Here is a 15,249-nt window from a genome sequence, read left to right as displayed (position 1 = left end):
GACATATCTTCTAAGCATCTCGATTTTTTATTTTATTTTATTTTTTACTTATCCATATATTAAAGGAAAATGAACATTCTGTATATGATTCAGGCGTGCTGAATTATCAATACATAACGAGTGTGGTTAACATGTGCTCCCTGTATTTGTATGTGGCTTAAGATTGATTGAATGATTTCTCCAGGTGAACGATTATTATCATATGTTATTTTAAAGGGGGGTCATGGCAAATGGCAGTTATGCAGGCCTGGGTCCGTGATTGAAGTTTATTTCAAAGGTTATGTCGCCTCCTTCCGGCTGGAAGGGCGGCCGTACCCATAGACATGGGTATTACCACCGCCGCACCGACAGGTGACGCTGCAAGTGTATCTACCTCTGGTGAAATTTTACTTCAGCTACCACAGTGCTCAGCCACAGCAGTTGGCCGCCGGTGCAGACCAAAATATAGACAATGGGCAAGAAGCACAAAAAGCATAAGTCCGAGAAGCATGGATATGAAGGTATTTCATCCCATACAGTTTAACTGCTTATCAGAATAAACCGTTTTTACATTTTAAACTAACTCGTAGACCCTGTGTTTTTGTATTGTAGCACTGTTAGCACGACAATAGAGCTAGTTGGTAAACTAGCTTATTGCTAAACTACCTTCCCGACTTAGTTATATGGATATCTACACGTTTCCATCATTTTTTAAAATGAAAAATAATAATACTGAGGTGGTGATGTGTGAATACAATACATTGTTCGCTAGACGTGCAGCGTAAGTTAAATGACTTCGAGTTAGTTGTTAGCGGCTATTGTTTCTAGCTTTCCTAAGCTGCCGTATGTTCTCACTGTAGTCACACACCATTATTTTGATTATTAATCGATATTTGTTTGTACAGAATATGGAGACAGACCACTGAAGCTGGTGCTGAAAGTGTCCGGAAATGAAGTGACGGCAGGAAGCTCGAGCCTTGACACTTTTTATGACGAACAGCCGGCTGACTTTGACAAACCCAAAGACAAGAAAAAGAAGAAGAAAAAGGATAAAGAGAAAAGCTTTGGGTCACCAGAGGAGGAAAAGGGGAAGAAGAAGGTAAACATCATATCTGTTGGTATAGATAATTTAGCATATAATGTTAAATATTTTAAAAGGGTAGTGTGTGTGTGAATTTAATGTATGTTTGTTTGTTTGTTTGTTTATTTTAGGTAACTAAAAAGAAGAAAGGGCAGGAGGCAGATGGAGATGATGACCGGGAGCAGAGCAGGACTCCTATACGTTCAGAGATTGATAAACAGGAAGGTAATGTTAAATATTTCCCAAATTAATACTAACACTTATTCTGAAGGTTGTTGAAAGAATCTTAAGTTATTTTGCTCCTTTCCACAGAAAAAGAACAGACTCCTCTGCAGGAAGCTTTGAATCAGCTCATCAGGCAGCTCCAAAGGTGCAGCAGCATTTATCACCTATTGATCAGGGATAATTGTGCATTTACATTTTTATTTGACATTTAGTAATATCTATAAATAATTAGGTGAGCAACTCACCGCATTAGGTAATGATATTTCTGCAACTAAAAACTGTTTGTGTCTCCTCTGCAGGAAAGACCCGAACGCATTCTTTTCATTTCCAGTGACAGACCTCATTGCTCCTGGTTACTCTGCAGTCATCAAGCGTCCCATGGACTTCAGTACAATGAAGGACAAAGTAAAGAAAGAGTGCTACCAGTCACTGGATGAACTCAAGGTACATGTCTGTGTACTATTGCATTCGGTTAGAAGAAATAAATAAAACCGTTCTTTCAAGTTTAAAGACACAGCTCTTGTAATTGCTGATACTCTAGCTTACTGTAGGACACACTGACGTGGTGCTTATGGAGGACTCCCAGGTCCTTTTACATCCACTAATGATACTTGTTTTGGGTGAAAAAATTAGTATTTTTTCCCTTCTTAATGTATGTTCTGATACTTGATGTTTTTTGCCTGTCTTTGATGACAAGTAGCTTCAGTGCAATTTACAGATTATACTTCTTTGTTTGATCAAACTGCTAAAACTTTGTCAATGATGTCTTCACCTTATTCAAAAAAAATTTAAATCATGTTAAAAATGTTAAGTATATTTGTTTTCCCTAAAGGCCACATTTGAACACATTTTTAGTGTGTTTTAACTAACAGAAGCTGTTGTATTTGTCATGCTTTAAAATGTTACACATGTCATTGATGCAGGTTGATTTCAGGATTATGTGTGAAAATGCCATGATTTACAACAAACCTGAGACAATCTACCACAAAGCAGCACGGAAACTGTTACATTCAGGAATGAAGATCTTGAGCCAGGTATCGTGACCTTGGACCGTCATTTTCTTTGACCTCTTTTACTTGGGGGTAATTTGGGTTCATCAAGTTTTTAAAAAATTAAAAATTAAGGAGCTTTATTTTAAAACAGTGTACATGATAACAGAAAACTTCTGTTTGAAAGCCCCCAAAAATATATTATTTCAAATTATTAAAACAGTGTACATGATAACAGAAAACTTCTGTTTGAAAGCCCCCAAAAATATATTATTTCAAATTATTTCAAATAATTTTTTGTGCATCTAAATTTTTATAAAGCCTAATGTATGACAAACTTTGCAGTAATTTTAAAGTTGTAAAGACGATTTGTGTCTACATTAGCTGTTGTACTTTCTTTGTAGACATCTGTCAGCAATAAAACCTGCACACAAACATACTGCATTCATATGCACCAATTTTTCTTTTATAATTATATAACCATAACATTATTTGAATGGCACTTTTTAAAACACATAGTTCCATAGTAATAGTACAGACAGAAAATGAAACATACAGTCTTACACTCGTTCTTACATACGATGGGTAAACATTTTAAGAAAAGTTAACATATAAAAATTTGCTGTCATCAGTCTTTTAAAACAAGGAAGCTTGTATCAAAGTTAGTGAGCTGCAACCTCAAAAGCTTGGTCGTCTCTGGATTTAAAATAGAAGAGTGTGGAATAGTTCACAGTAGGGCTGCTCGATTATGGCAAAAATGATAATCACGATTATTTTCACTGAAATTGAGATCTCGATTATTTGACGATATTTATTTAACCCTTTAAGACCTATGTTACGTCCCTCTGCAGCTTTTAATCGTCTCAGTGTTTTCAGCTGGTGCTAATTGGCCACACCTAGTCAGGTGTGGATAAAAGCATACCTGAGGCAAGCATTCCGGCAGTGCACTAGTCTTTGCCTTGGTGGCACCAGCCATTTTAGCCAACCTGGTTTTCCATTTTAGGATGAAACCTCTTCTCACCCACACTCTGTTATTCATCTCCTTTTTTTATGTTGCGGCTTTTGAGCCGGGTCGTAACACCTACTATAGAACCAAGTCCACCAGAGCTTATATTATTTTTATACATGCTGTAGTGCCATTTGTGGGAGCATTTCAAGTTGCTATACATCAATACAACTGTTATAGCCCATATTTTAATAATATGTATGCATTAAGTCCATAGTAATTACATAAAGTGCAATAAACTACAAAAAAAATTGAAAATCGCTTTTGTTTTGTTTACATATATTTCTACTTGGAGAAATTTAAGAGGTTTATCCCTCAAAACTTTAAATACAATAAAGTTGCAAAAAATAGTTTCCCACCACAGGAAATTTATTTTGAGTGTTTTCATAGTTTTATTTTGGAGATACAGCAATTTTTATATACTGCAGGAAAAACAAAAAACAATCCTATGATGCAAATTTGCAAAGAAAACAGCATGTGCATCATTTCACTGTGGGAAGTGTTACGAACAGCTGATAGGAACGGCAAAGCGTGTTTCTGGAATATTATGTTTTTGTTCCTGCAAGCGCTTTTTATGCAATTTTTGCAAAGCTATATATGGAACGAAACCGTGACCGAGGACAAGCTGATGGCATAAGATGTAAGTACAACTCCTCCGGTTTCATATGGGTGAATGAATGTAGTGTAAAGCGCTTTGGGATCCTTAGGGACTAAGTGAAGCACTATACAAATACAGGCCATTTACATAAAAAGTGAGTTACAATAATTGAGACAGGAGAAAAGTGAATTATGTACTAAAAGTTCCAAAATAGCATTCAAATAAGGACCCAGGTGTTCTCTACTGATAAATAGCCTGCTGTAAAATAATCTGTAAGTCAGGCTGCTGTAACCTTGCTTTAGGAACAAAGCAACAGTTGGGGGCAGCAGATGCTCACAAACTCAGCACCACAGTTTTCTTCTCCTTGGTTATTTTTTTTCTCTTTCTTAAACCCAAGTAAAAAGCATGTTTTTCACCTTCCCTAATAGGAAAGGCTGGACAGCCTGAAGCAAAGCATAGATTTTATGGCTGGTCTTGACCCTTCTGCCAAACAACCTTTGAAATCTGAGGAACAAACGAGCACCTTTCTGGACCAGAACAAGGAGGGACCTGCGACTACAGACAGCAGCGAGAGGTCACAGACACCCAGCACTCCCAGGTCCTTTCACATGTTGACTTTGCACACGTGTCCTTAAGCCTTGATGCCACATTTAAGTGTAGCTTGGAGAGCCCAGACTGCAAGAGGGATTTTAATAATACTCCTGACCATACTGTCAATATTTTAACCCCTTAAAATTACAGTTGGCCTGACACAATTACATATTTGTAAAATTAAAAGAGTAGAAGGTTTCACATTTGTATCAGCAGAACTGAGAAATATGAAGAGATGCAGCATATGAGTGGAAACAGTTTCCCATAAGTGCACCGTGTTGATTCCTGTGAGCTTGTTTTCCACTGTGGAGCTGGAGGCTGAGAATGTGGGGAATGCCTGATGACATGCTGGGGCTTGTTTTCTCTTGGCTATCATCTTTTACAGCTGTGTTTTAACTTGGTGATGTAACAGAACCCGTATGCTGACATTATGCATTTTATTATGACTCGCTATAAGAGGACGAGCCCCAGAAAGCCACGTAGTAGGCTGTTTTTCATTCAGTTACCTTTTATCTCGTAAAATATGCTGTCTCAAAATCTGTTCGTTGACGTCAGCAAACGCTTACAGGTAAATTATCTGAGGAATGAACACAGATTGTGGGCATACAATGAACAGAAAAACTCCTGCAAATTTCCTCTGCTGTGTGTATACTTTTTGTTGTTGCCACAAAGTACATTCACGGTCACAGTGTCTCATCATCTGGCATCTTTCAATTTGTTTTTCATTTGCAGACAGGACAAAGACTCTAAGGACGAAGCAGCAAAAGCAGAGAAAGAGCTTCAGGAAATACGCAAGGTCATTGAGAAGTCTGGAGGAAAGCTGTCAAACAGAGTGCTGCAGTCTGATGTGAGAAAACAGGGTTAAACACAAGAACACGCTTTCAAACTGATATATCTGATCTTTTAGATCATAATGTTTCAGATGGCATTGTGGTATTACAGGTCCCATTCTCTTAAGAATGTTCTAAATAACTTTGTGGAATGACTTGCTCATAAATCTTAAGCAGTTTTTACTGATTTAGACAAAATTTCCAACACTAAATACATTATCACACAGTATAACGCAGTATTTTGCACCATGGTTATCTTATGAATCAAAATAGTAACCATGGAAAGGAGAAGTTAAACTCATGTATAGCGGAAATGTAATTTCTTAAGCATAAATCCCAATTGTTTACACTTAAGAGCGGATGCAATTTAACTCGCTTTAGAGTACGTAGCCAGCAAGAGCTTGTTGAAAGTTGAAAGCAGTAATTGAATGAAATGATCTGAAGGGTAGATGAAAAAAAAGACATGAGAAGAAGCAGGATTAAGAAAAGTCATTGCAGATTAGATAAGGAAAATCTAATATGAGACATATATTAATCCTTTCAGATTTCCATTACATATAAATTGTAAATATTTACTTATGTTTTCTTTTTTTCTTCTCAGTGAGGGGAAAAAAGTAAGACAAAGCGAACCAACTAACCCCGGCAGATCCTCGTTTAACCCCATAGGGCCAGATTTACTAATATGTTGCACCAGAAAAAAAAGTTCTCTCAATATTTACAAATGGACAAAATTGTAAGAGTTGTTAACCTTTTGAACTTTAGCGCTATTTGGCGATTGCACTCACGCGCTATTTTGCCCCATTTAGGAATTTTGGCCCATAAAGTTGAATCAAGATATACTGATGTTTCCTTTTATTAATAAACAGATCATAGTGGAAGAATAGTTTGTTTTTTTACTTCACATTTTTGTAATTTCTTTAGAATTACAGAACAGCTGCTTAAGGTTGAAAAGACTTGAGTTACATGTTCTGGACACTGTGTTTTTAGTTTTGTGATGTAATCAGTGCTCACTGTTATTATTTTTACAGGCTGTGTGTGCAGTCTGTGACCACAGAGATTTAGAGCATGAATAAAAATGCTTTGCCGCTTTTGTTTTGCCAAAAGAGCTTTGGCGCTCTACTTTAAAAATTAGGCTTTGTGTTTAAAAACCAGTAAGGGCCCCAGTTTAAAATATATCCACACCTTCTTTTTTGTTTTAGACTCTGGAGACGATGTTGTAGAGTCAGTGCTGGTTATTTATCTGATGTCCATTGTGTCTTATCTAATTAACTACAATCCAATAATGTAATATTTTCTCATTATTTTTATTCCTCTTTCACTATCACTGTTTGTTTTGTAGTTGGAGTTTGCAAGGCGGAAGTCAGATGGCTCCACCACTCTGGCTATCCTCAACCCAGCAGATCCCTCAGCAGGAGGTGAGACCATTTTGGAACTATAAAAGAGCTCAATTAGACCAATTATTACAATTTGCCACAGCGGTGGATGTTCATATTGAATATGGCTTTAATGTAAAAAGATCAGCACATATACCATTAATCCCTTTAGGCCAAAAGTGCAGGCTTGAATTTTGAGTCAAAGGGGTTTATGTAGGACAACCAATCAGAAGGAAACAGCTTAAAGAAAGAGGAGCTAAAACAGTCTGTTTTCAGTTGGAGTTATACTTCTGTGTTAAATCTACATCACAGAGACATTATAAGCGCAAAATGTTCTGAAACGCTAGAAATGTAACTACACGACTCCATCACTGCAGCCCACACAGTTATAAATGAAAACACCATCAGCTTCTGTTGTAAGCTCTGGCCGTGGATGAACTGAAAGGCTGCACCACTCTTGAAGTCCAAAAATACAAATATAGAAGCATAATATATCCACTTTACACAACAACATCTTATACACAAAAAAGCGAAATATAAGTTTCCTTTGGCTTCTTTGATTTTAATTTCTGTAAACTATGACTGGGAAATTTTAATGGTTGATTAGTATTTCCAGACCTATAAAAGAAATGATGATGCAGCCAGAGACTTGAGGGGAAAAAACTGTGTTTGCTGTTGCAGATGTGGGTTATTGTCCTGTGAAACTCGGCATGATGTCCAACCGGCTGCAGAGCGGTGTGAACACCTTGCAGGGTTTCAGGGAGGACAAGAGGAACAGGATCACCCCAGGTACGGCTCTACCTTTATGTTTCTCCATATTGTTGATATCAGAGTCTCAAAGGAAAGACAAATTATCTGTGTGCGGCACTTTCCACAGTGTCCTACATGAACTATGGGCCATTCACCTCCTACGCGCCAACCTACGACTCCAGCTTCGCCAACATCAGCAAGGAAGATTCTGACCTTATCTACTCTCTCTATGGAGACGAGTCCAGCCTGCAGGGCTCAGACAGGTATGAACAGCGTGTCTGTATAAGGACCCGAGCTCTGTGTCTTTTAAGCAGCGAGGCATTCCTCACTGATTACTTTCCAGATGTTCCTCTTTTTCCACTGGATTTTCTGTATCAGGAGGAGGTAAACTGTAAGCGGAGCCTCACCCTGACTCAAACCCTTCATCTCTTCGTAAACTTCAGTTTCATCTTGTTTCTGTTTTATTCTCTCATGATGTTCATGCTCATAACAGGTTGGTACATCTTGTGGAACTCCAAAGTGTTCAGAATGAAAAAGATCTAGGGAATATAAAAGCCATAAAAAGGTTTGAGTAGGTGAAGCTACATGGGCTCGTTCTATGATGACGGCTGCAGCCAGTGGGGACCATTAGTTATCCATGACAGAATTTTAATTTCAATTTTATTTTTCTACATAATTTTTAGGATAATTTTAAGGAAATACATATATATATATATATGGTTGATCCTTAAATCATTCAACTGAAAAGTTCAGTAAATGCAAGGTGATTTAAAAAAAAAAAAGAGGGGGGGGGGGGGGGGGGGGCTAAGCAATCAATTTTTCCAAGGGGCTATGGGAAACTGGGACTACTACATATTACTATATGTATTTAGCTTATTGTTACCACATGCTCGTCTCTTGTGTCTGTTTTTTCCTCTAAACGGAAAAGCACAGTATGATTTTTGTTTACAAATTAATGAAAATCTTTAATTACCATTAGTAGCACGTCCTTATTTGACTGGTTGTGTAGGCGGTGCAGTTATTTTTCCACCAATTTGCAGGAGTGTCAATATCAACTACTTGTCATTATTCTCAGTCAACAAAATGATTCAGACTTTTACACCGCTGCTGCATAGGAAATAACTAGTAAATAACTAGTAAAGTTTCATTTGGTTGGTTGTTTAGCAGCTTGTCAGAGTTCCTGGCCAAATCAGAAGAGTATGTGTACAAACTGGCAGACAACCTCCTGGATGCAGTGACAAACGGAGAGCATTCAAGAATCTTGAAGGACACCGAGCAAGTAAGCTTTTCTCTGACGTCATTTGTTGTTTTTTGTTTCAGGACAGGAAAGTCTTCCAGTTGACTAAATAAATGTTTTTGTTTTGCTTTGGGGGGGGGTGTTTTTGTCATTTTTTTTCCTCCAGCAAGTAGAGCAGCTGTCAAATATACAAGAGGACAAGGATACCGTGGAGGTGAGAGAATCTGGAGCTGAAACCCTGATCAAAAAATGTGCAGCATGTAATAGAAATGTGCATGAGGTGAATCGAGTGACGAGTGCCAGCGTTCGCTATGTAATACAAAACCGGAGCCACTCATCCTCATCAGCACTGCTTTTGAAGCTGCTGCTGTTCAGTGCAAAGCATATCACGTGCTCCTCCATTATACCCCATGGATTTAATTTGTGTTCTAGATGGCCTCAGCTGATGACTGCTGCATCCACCAGCTGTGTCAACATAGCAGGGGCCTGGTGTAAAGATGGAAAGAACATTTCCTTTTAAAACACAGCAGTACTACATGCTCAAGGCCCGCTGTTGGAGAATTTTGAGAGGACTGTTTTCCTCTACTGCCCACTGACTGTGAAGCTGAATCGCTCCTCAGAGCAGTAGAGGAAACCAGAGCAGGGGCCCACCGTCAGACAAACAGCGGCCCTTTGTGCTAGCTTCTTGCTGTTTTTGGCCGCCCTCCAGTTTACTCTCATCCCCTGCTCGGGTGTTGCAGCTTTTGATTAGGCCTGATTTTATTGTAGTGAAGAAGTAGCATGACAAAAGAAGCTTCAAAAGATTGTGATGTTCCCTTTTATGTCCAGTGTGGAATGCATTTTTCTAATCTAACTAACCATGTTGTTTCCCCTCTGTCTTTGGTAGGTAGCTGACCCCCAAACATGTGACAGACTGGATTTCCTGCGCTCTGCTGCAGGCCTGCAGATGACTGAGGAGCTTTCTGAGGGTAAAACGTCTGACTTTTTTTTTTCTGTATTTAAAGTGGCAGCTAATTACACTTTTAGGAATGATCAGAACATCTTTAAAATGTTTAATTTGGTTCCTTTAGAAAGCACTATAAACACATGTCATTAATACTTTTCATCTTTCCATGAAAACAAGCTAATCAAGATAAAATGCTTATTGTGCCGAATTCTGTTTCGCAATCATGCTCGTTTTGTCATTCAGGCACCTCCACGTTTTTTTTTCCACCCAAAAGCCCAAATTACATTGATGGACTCATTCAGTTCATCTTTTGTCACTGCCCGGTCCTCAGCCCTGGATCTGTGTTAATTACATGATCAAAAACTTGTGACCTTAGTAATTGTGATGAAATTTTTTGCCAAAATCAAGCACCTAATGTTCTACATCTACATACACATGTAGATCTACATCCACAGGAAACTTTCAGTCACTACAGCCCTGACCCTAACAATTCTTAAGTGGTTCAATTCATACCTGGGTTTTGGTTGTTGTTTTTTGGGGAGTTTTTTGTTGTTGTTGTTTTTTAGGGAAATGGGCAGTAGGGAAAACAGCCCTTTTTTTTTGTTTTTTACCACAGGGAACGTCACTTAATCATAAACATGATCATCAAAATACTGAAATTTACCTGGAGAAAAAAAACATCTTTAAATATCACAGCACTCACCAGACTACCAGGATCTACCTGAGCATTAACATCCTACAATGGATATTGTGATAGAGCATGATGGAATTATGATACAAGTTTGCAGACCTTCAGTTCTCGTGTCATAATTCTTAGTCCCAATTTTTTGCAGGATCTTTATCTTTAAGATTAAAAGTACCTTTGGATGAATGCTGTTGCTATTTAAATAAAACTGAGATGACAAAGCCAACATGGGAATGTATCTTTTCAATTATTCTGCATGAATGCACTGTTACTGTCCCCACTGGCTTCCCATCGTTCTTTGATGGTATGACAATCAAAAAGGGATTTATTTTCCTTCTTAGTGGTATTAATTTTTAACTCAGCAGAAATATTTTTAATGCCTTTTCTTGATGGCAGGAAATAAGAATTGTGGCACTACAGGCAGTTTAAGGACCTGCCTCATGCTGATGAGAAGAGAAATGAGAATCAGAAAACTACAAGTTCACATAGTATTGGGGATATGATGAAAAATCTGTCATGGTACTTTTTAAAATTCATGGCCATTATTTATTATAATATTTGTTCTCCCTATGTATATACATAAGTGTACCGTGGCTCATTGTTCTGTCAAGATAGTACATAATGTAAACATTTTAATGTCTAAAGCTGTTTGAGCGACATATTAGCTGTCCATCGTCCTATTATGTTTCCTTTGAGATCTTTCTAGAGTTCTTCTGTCATCAGCTTTCGGCACCTTCGAGTATTAATGTAACACGAGAACCCAGGGGTCTGTGTCAGGGCTCAGAAACAGTGGCTATATTGTGTTAGAAAGAAATGATTTGCGGGGGGGTTACCAGAAGGTAACTGGAGGAACTCAGAGGAAGTATTTACTTGCTGCGTGTTCTCCTTCCCTCACACAGAAGCCCTGAACATCCAGCAGAAATTGGACGAGACTACAAAGCTCCTGCGCAACTTGCAGGAAGTTCAGAGGGAACGTCTGAGTGCCAAGCAGCCACCAAACATGATCTGCTTGCTGGCCCCGACTGCCAAGGAGCTGGAGCTGGGTAAGAGCCTCATAGTGCATGGGCGTCTTTGTTCTTCCACTAAAGTCAGCTGTAGACCTCGAACAACACTTCATTTACCTCTGTAGCCTGCATCCTTCACAGGTGTGGTAGACATTGGCCTGATTCAGATCACTGGGACCCCCTTTCCAGAATATTTTTCTTTCAATCAATCAATCAATCTTTATTTATAAAGCACTTTTCATACAGAAATGTAGCACAAAGTGCTTTACATGGTTAAAAGCAGCCCACCCCGCCCTCCAACTCACTCCCCACACTCTCATTAACATAAACGATCATGGATACATACATACATACACACACATCCCCCCTCAGGGTCTGCGAGGGTTCATATGGTAAAAGCAAATGTGAGAGATAAGAAGGCCCAAGACCATTAAGACATTTAAAAACCAATAAAAGAACTTCAAAATCGATCCTGAAACACACGGGGAGCCAATGCAGCGTTTCTAAAACCGGTGTAATGTGGACCCGCCCTCTGGTCTTCGTCAGCACACGAGCTGCAGAGTTTTGTAAAAGTTGTAAAGGTGAAATATTATTTTTGGGGGGACCAGAGAGCAGGGCATTACAGTAATCAATGGACTGGTAATAAAAGCATGCGTCAACATCTCCGTGTTGGCCCGAGAGAGAATAGGGCAGACTCTGGTTATATTTTTTAGATGATAAAATCCAATTTTGGTTACATGTTTAATATGTGGGATAAAACCAAGCTCGGAGTCAAAAATAACACCCAGGTTTTTCACTTGTAGCGAAGGACACAGTGAAAATGCCTGTAATTTAGACAAGAGTTTCTCTCTCTGAGGCTCAGGACCGATGATTAAAACTTCAGTCTTGTTCTGGTTAAGCTGTAAAACATTTTTTGCCATCCAAGATCTTATATCTAAATTACAGTTAAAAAGGGCATCCATTGGTCTGCTGTCTTTAAAAGAGTGAACCCAGCGGGGAAAAAACACATTTTGATGTAACCTGTGCCAAAATTTATTTTTTAACCACTTAAACCCCACCCCCCGGTACCGGGGGCAAAAAGGAGGAGATCACGTTTAATCGATTATAACGCTGGTTGAGAAATATAAGTCCAGACATGTGTGGTATCCACAGAAACCTCAGAATCTCAGCCAAAATGTCATATAAACCATTTCTACAACCACCAAACGCACTGGTTAGCTTCCAGGGCTATCACTGACTCCACACACCAAGTTTCACCACGATCAGACCAAAATTCAATGAATGAGCCGCAAAAGAAGACCACAAAAACACACAGTGGCGCAAATGCGCTAAGACAGAAATTGGCTTACCGTCCCAATTTCCTCCGTTATTTTTCGCTGGTAGCCACGTGATTATCAGTAGTTACCATGCCTACCTAGCCACATCAGAGCCGTTTTCCGTCAACAACCTCCATTTTAGACCCACCTACAGACACGTGACTGGACAGATGCAACATGTAGTAAATTTGGGCCCACGTAGGTTTTGGCATTACAACGTCTAAATGGTTGAAGTGACGTGAACTTGGCTCAAACGATTAAAAAGGTGTCAATCACGCAAATTGACCAAAAGAAACCAAAGTTACAGCCCCTCGGAGTTTAAAGGGCCAGAGGCCAATCAAACGCTCTATGCGCACTGCAGAAAAGGGCCATTACCATGTAAATGTGTGGTTAATTCTTCAAAAATATATTTTTAAAAAAAGCATTTTTAGGCCTTATTAATTTCTGCTCTTTAATACCTAAAAAAATCAACTGGCATGGTGTACAATTGTGCCAAAATTGGACATTTTTGTACAACAGCTGGATATTCATGTATTGACAGGGCTGTAATTTTTTCACCGTTTCATTTTAGAAACAAATCTTTGCACAGATGATGTTTATATGTTGGTTACTGAATTTCTGGAACCAAATGTGATCTGAGCCATATTTTTAAAAGGGTTATAAGCTTAAAAAAAAAAAAAAAAAAAAAAATAGGCGAGGATAAAATCTAGTTACTTTTTCTGTGTTCCAGTCTCAGTAACTTTGACACAGTAATATCTGCTTCAATATTTACACCTCTGATGAAATTTCCCAAGTGTTAGCTTTATTTTGATACCAAGATTGTAAGGACAGAGTTTGTAATTGCAGAGAAATAATCAATTAAATTTGGGCATTACATTTTTGAGCAGGAAGCTCAGAAACCCCCTTGGGGCTTAAGAGGCTAAGAGACACATTTTGTGGAAAAGAACTTTTATGCTGAATGGCAATACGTAGCTCTCTATTTCAGATGACTTTATAAAATTAAAAAGCGACCTCTAATTTCATAGGCTATATTTACAATTAATAGGGTTTTCAGATAAACGGTTGTCCTTGATCACCATTTAATACTTTTGTGTTTAAAATAACCTCTTTACTCGGTAAATTGTTACTTAGGATGGTGTGACTTCATGCAGTGCTGAACTGAATTGTTACATGCTGTAACAAGTATTTTTCTGATAACTTAAGAGATAGCCTTGTGGAATGCCAGCACAGGCACCAGCCAATCAAATTAAGCCGAGGGAGCTAGTTCCTTATTCAGTTCAGCATCAAAATGTAGGAGACTTTAAACAAGAAACGTCAATTACTGTAAGTACAGTCAGCCACACTAGGCTGATTATCTTACAATAGGACAAGAATGAAATGAATTTCTTTTTGTTTAAATACAATTTCGCAAACCTGCCCATCAGTTTACTCACTGATTTAGGATGATTCATTGATTGCTTCCTTTCCATGGTAGAGCATTTAAACCATATATTTAAGCCACTTCCAGCTATCAACATGTATCAACATATCAGCTTGTTTTTCCTGAGGTCACTTCCTGTAAAGTGACATTTTGTGATGGATGTAACAGTTCTTAAGAAATGTGGTTCAGTTCATATCAGTTTTCTTTCTTTCTCTCGCTCGCCGTTTGTACTGATAACTTAATAGTTAGTCATGTAGAATGCCAATACAGGCACCAGCCAATCAAATCATGTTAAGTGTAAAGGCAGGAAGCTATTTCTTTATTCAGTTCACCATTAAAATGTAGGATAATTTAATTAATATAATAACAAGGTTAATAGCAGTTCCGTTATCTTGCCTCAAGTGTTGTCACCATGATAAACATGTCAGCAGCATGCTCCTGCCATCACATTTAACATTATTAGCAGTTTGTTGATACGTCTGTATCTGTGTATTCAACAGTTAATAAATGAAAATTTAAGTAAAGGAGAGATGTGAGAAACACCCTTCAAATATGAGTGTTGCCTGTTTTGCCCACCAGAGGACACTGTTTTTGCAGCTCCAAACACGTTGGCAACAAACAGCAGCTGATCCAAGTCAGAGTATCAATAGATATATAGATTAAAACAAACAAAAAATAACCAGATGTAGGCCTGGTAAATACAACCAGTCATACATCTGTTTTTTTTGTTTTTTTTTTAAATCTGCTTTTTCTTAATATCTTAATTTCCTGCTGTCTTCACGTTCATCCTCCTACCTTTACAGCTGAGAAGGTGACATCAAACTTGGCTGAGCTGACTAGTCAGGTGGCCCCATGTGATGTCAGCAGTATCTACGGCATCAGGAAGGCCATGGGCATTGCTGCCCCTCCAGACCCACCTGAGCTCTTCATAGACCTCACTACAGGTAAAAGGCAGTTTCTCTTAAGTTGTGTCAAATGCAGTATGTAACCTTACAAAAAACAGAAAATTGCAGACGAGAACTTTTCCACGTTTTCAGTGCAGGACACGGCTGAAGCCATGGAGACCAGTTGTCCAGATGTGGTTCCAGTTATCGCTGTGTAATGAAATTCCAAACACTCTCATTCAGTGTAATAACTTAAGTTTTGTACAAAAAGTGCTTTTTGTGTTACATTTGTATGCTTTTCGGCCAATAAACTTTTTTAAATAAAAACCAACAAC

General features: G+C 38.4%; 1 protein-coding gene across 4 annotated transcripts; it reads left to right on the top strand.

The window, feature by feature from the left end:
- The first annotated feature begins 343 nt into the window (after positions 1 to 343).
- On the top strand, positions 344 to 15,248 carry brd7 (bromodomain containing 7). 4 transcript variants are annotated; one of them, XM_086261454.1, is made up of 17 exons: positions 344 to 500; positions 885 to 1,078; positions 1,192 to 1,285; positions 1,373 to 1,430; positions 1,585 to 1,729; positions 2,209 to 2,319; positions 4,307 to 4,476; positions 5,202 to 5,316; positions 6,639 to 6,714; positions 7,354 to 7,461; positions 7,550 to 7,685; positions 8,590 to 8,701; positions 8,826 to 8,873; positions 9,546 to 9,627; positions 11,190 to 11,333; positions 14,834 to 14,974; positions 15,068 to 15,248. In XM_086261454.1, the coding sequence occupies exons 1-17, from the start codon at positions 452 to 454 to the stop codon at positions 15,130 to 15,132; spliced, it is 1,848 nt and encodes a 615-aa protein (XP_086117580.1). In that variant the 5' UTR covers positions 344 to 451; the 3' UTR covers positions 15,133 to 15,248. The 4 variants fall into 4 exon arrangements, with proteins under 4 accessions (XP_086117580.1, XP_086117496.1, XP_086117754.1 ...); XM_086261370.1 differs by having other exon boundaries at positions 8,587 to 8,701; XM_086261628.1 differs by lacking the exon at positions 8,826 to 8,873.
- The last annotated feature ends 1 nt before the right edge of the window (position 15,249 follows it).

Source organism: Aulonocara sp. 'chitande type north' Nkhata Bay, linkage group LG1, assembly GCF_057382095.1.
Source record: "Aulonocara sp. 'chitande type north' Nkhata Bay isolate Kocher_YH1m ecotype deep benthic linkage group LG1, A_spYH_male_GT1.1, whole genome shotgun sequence".
In the NCBI taxonomy this organism is placed as follows: Eukaryota; Metazoa; Chordata; class Actinopteri; order Cichliformes; family Cichlidae; genus Aulonocara; species Aulonocara sp. 'chitande type north' Nkhata Bay.
The sequence above is the reverse complement of the archived record's forward strand: the minus strand, read 5'-3'. Positions and strand labels throughout refer to the sequence as shown.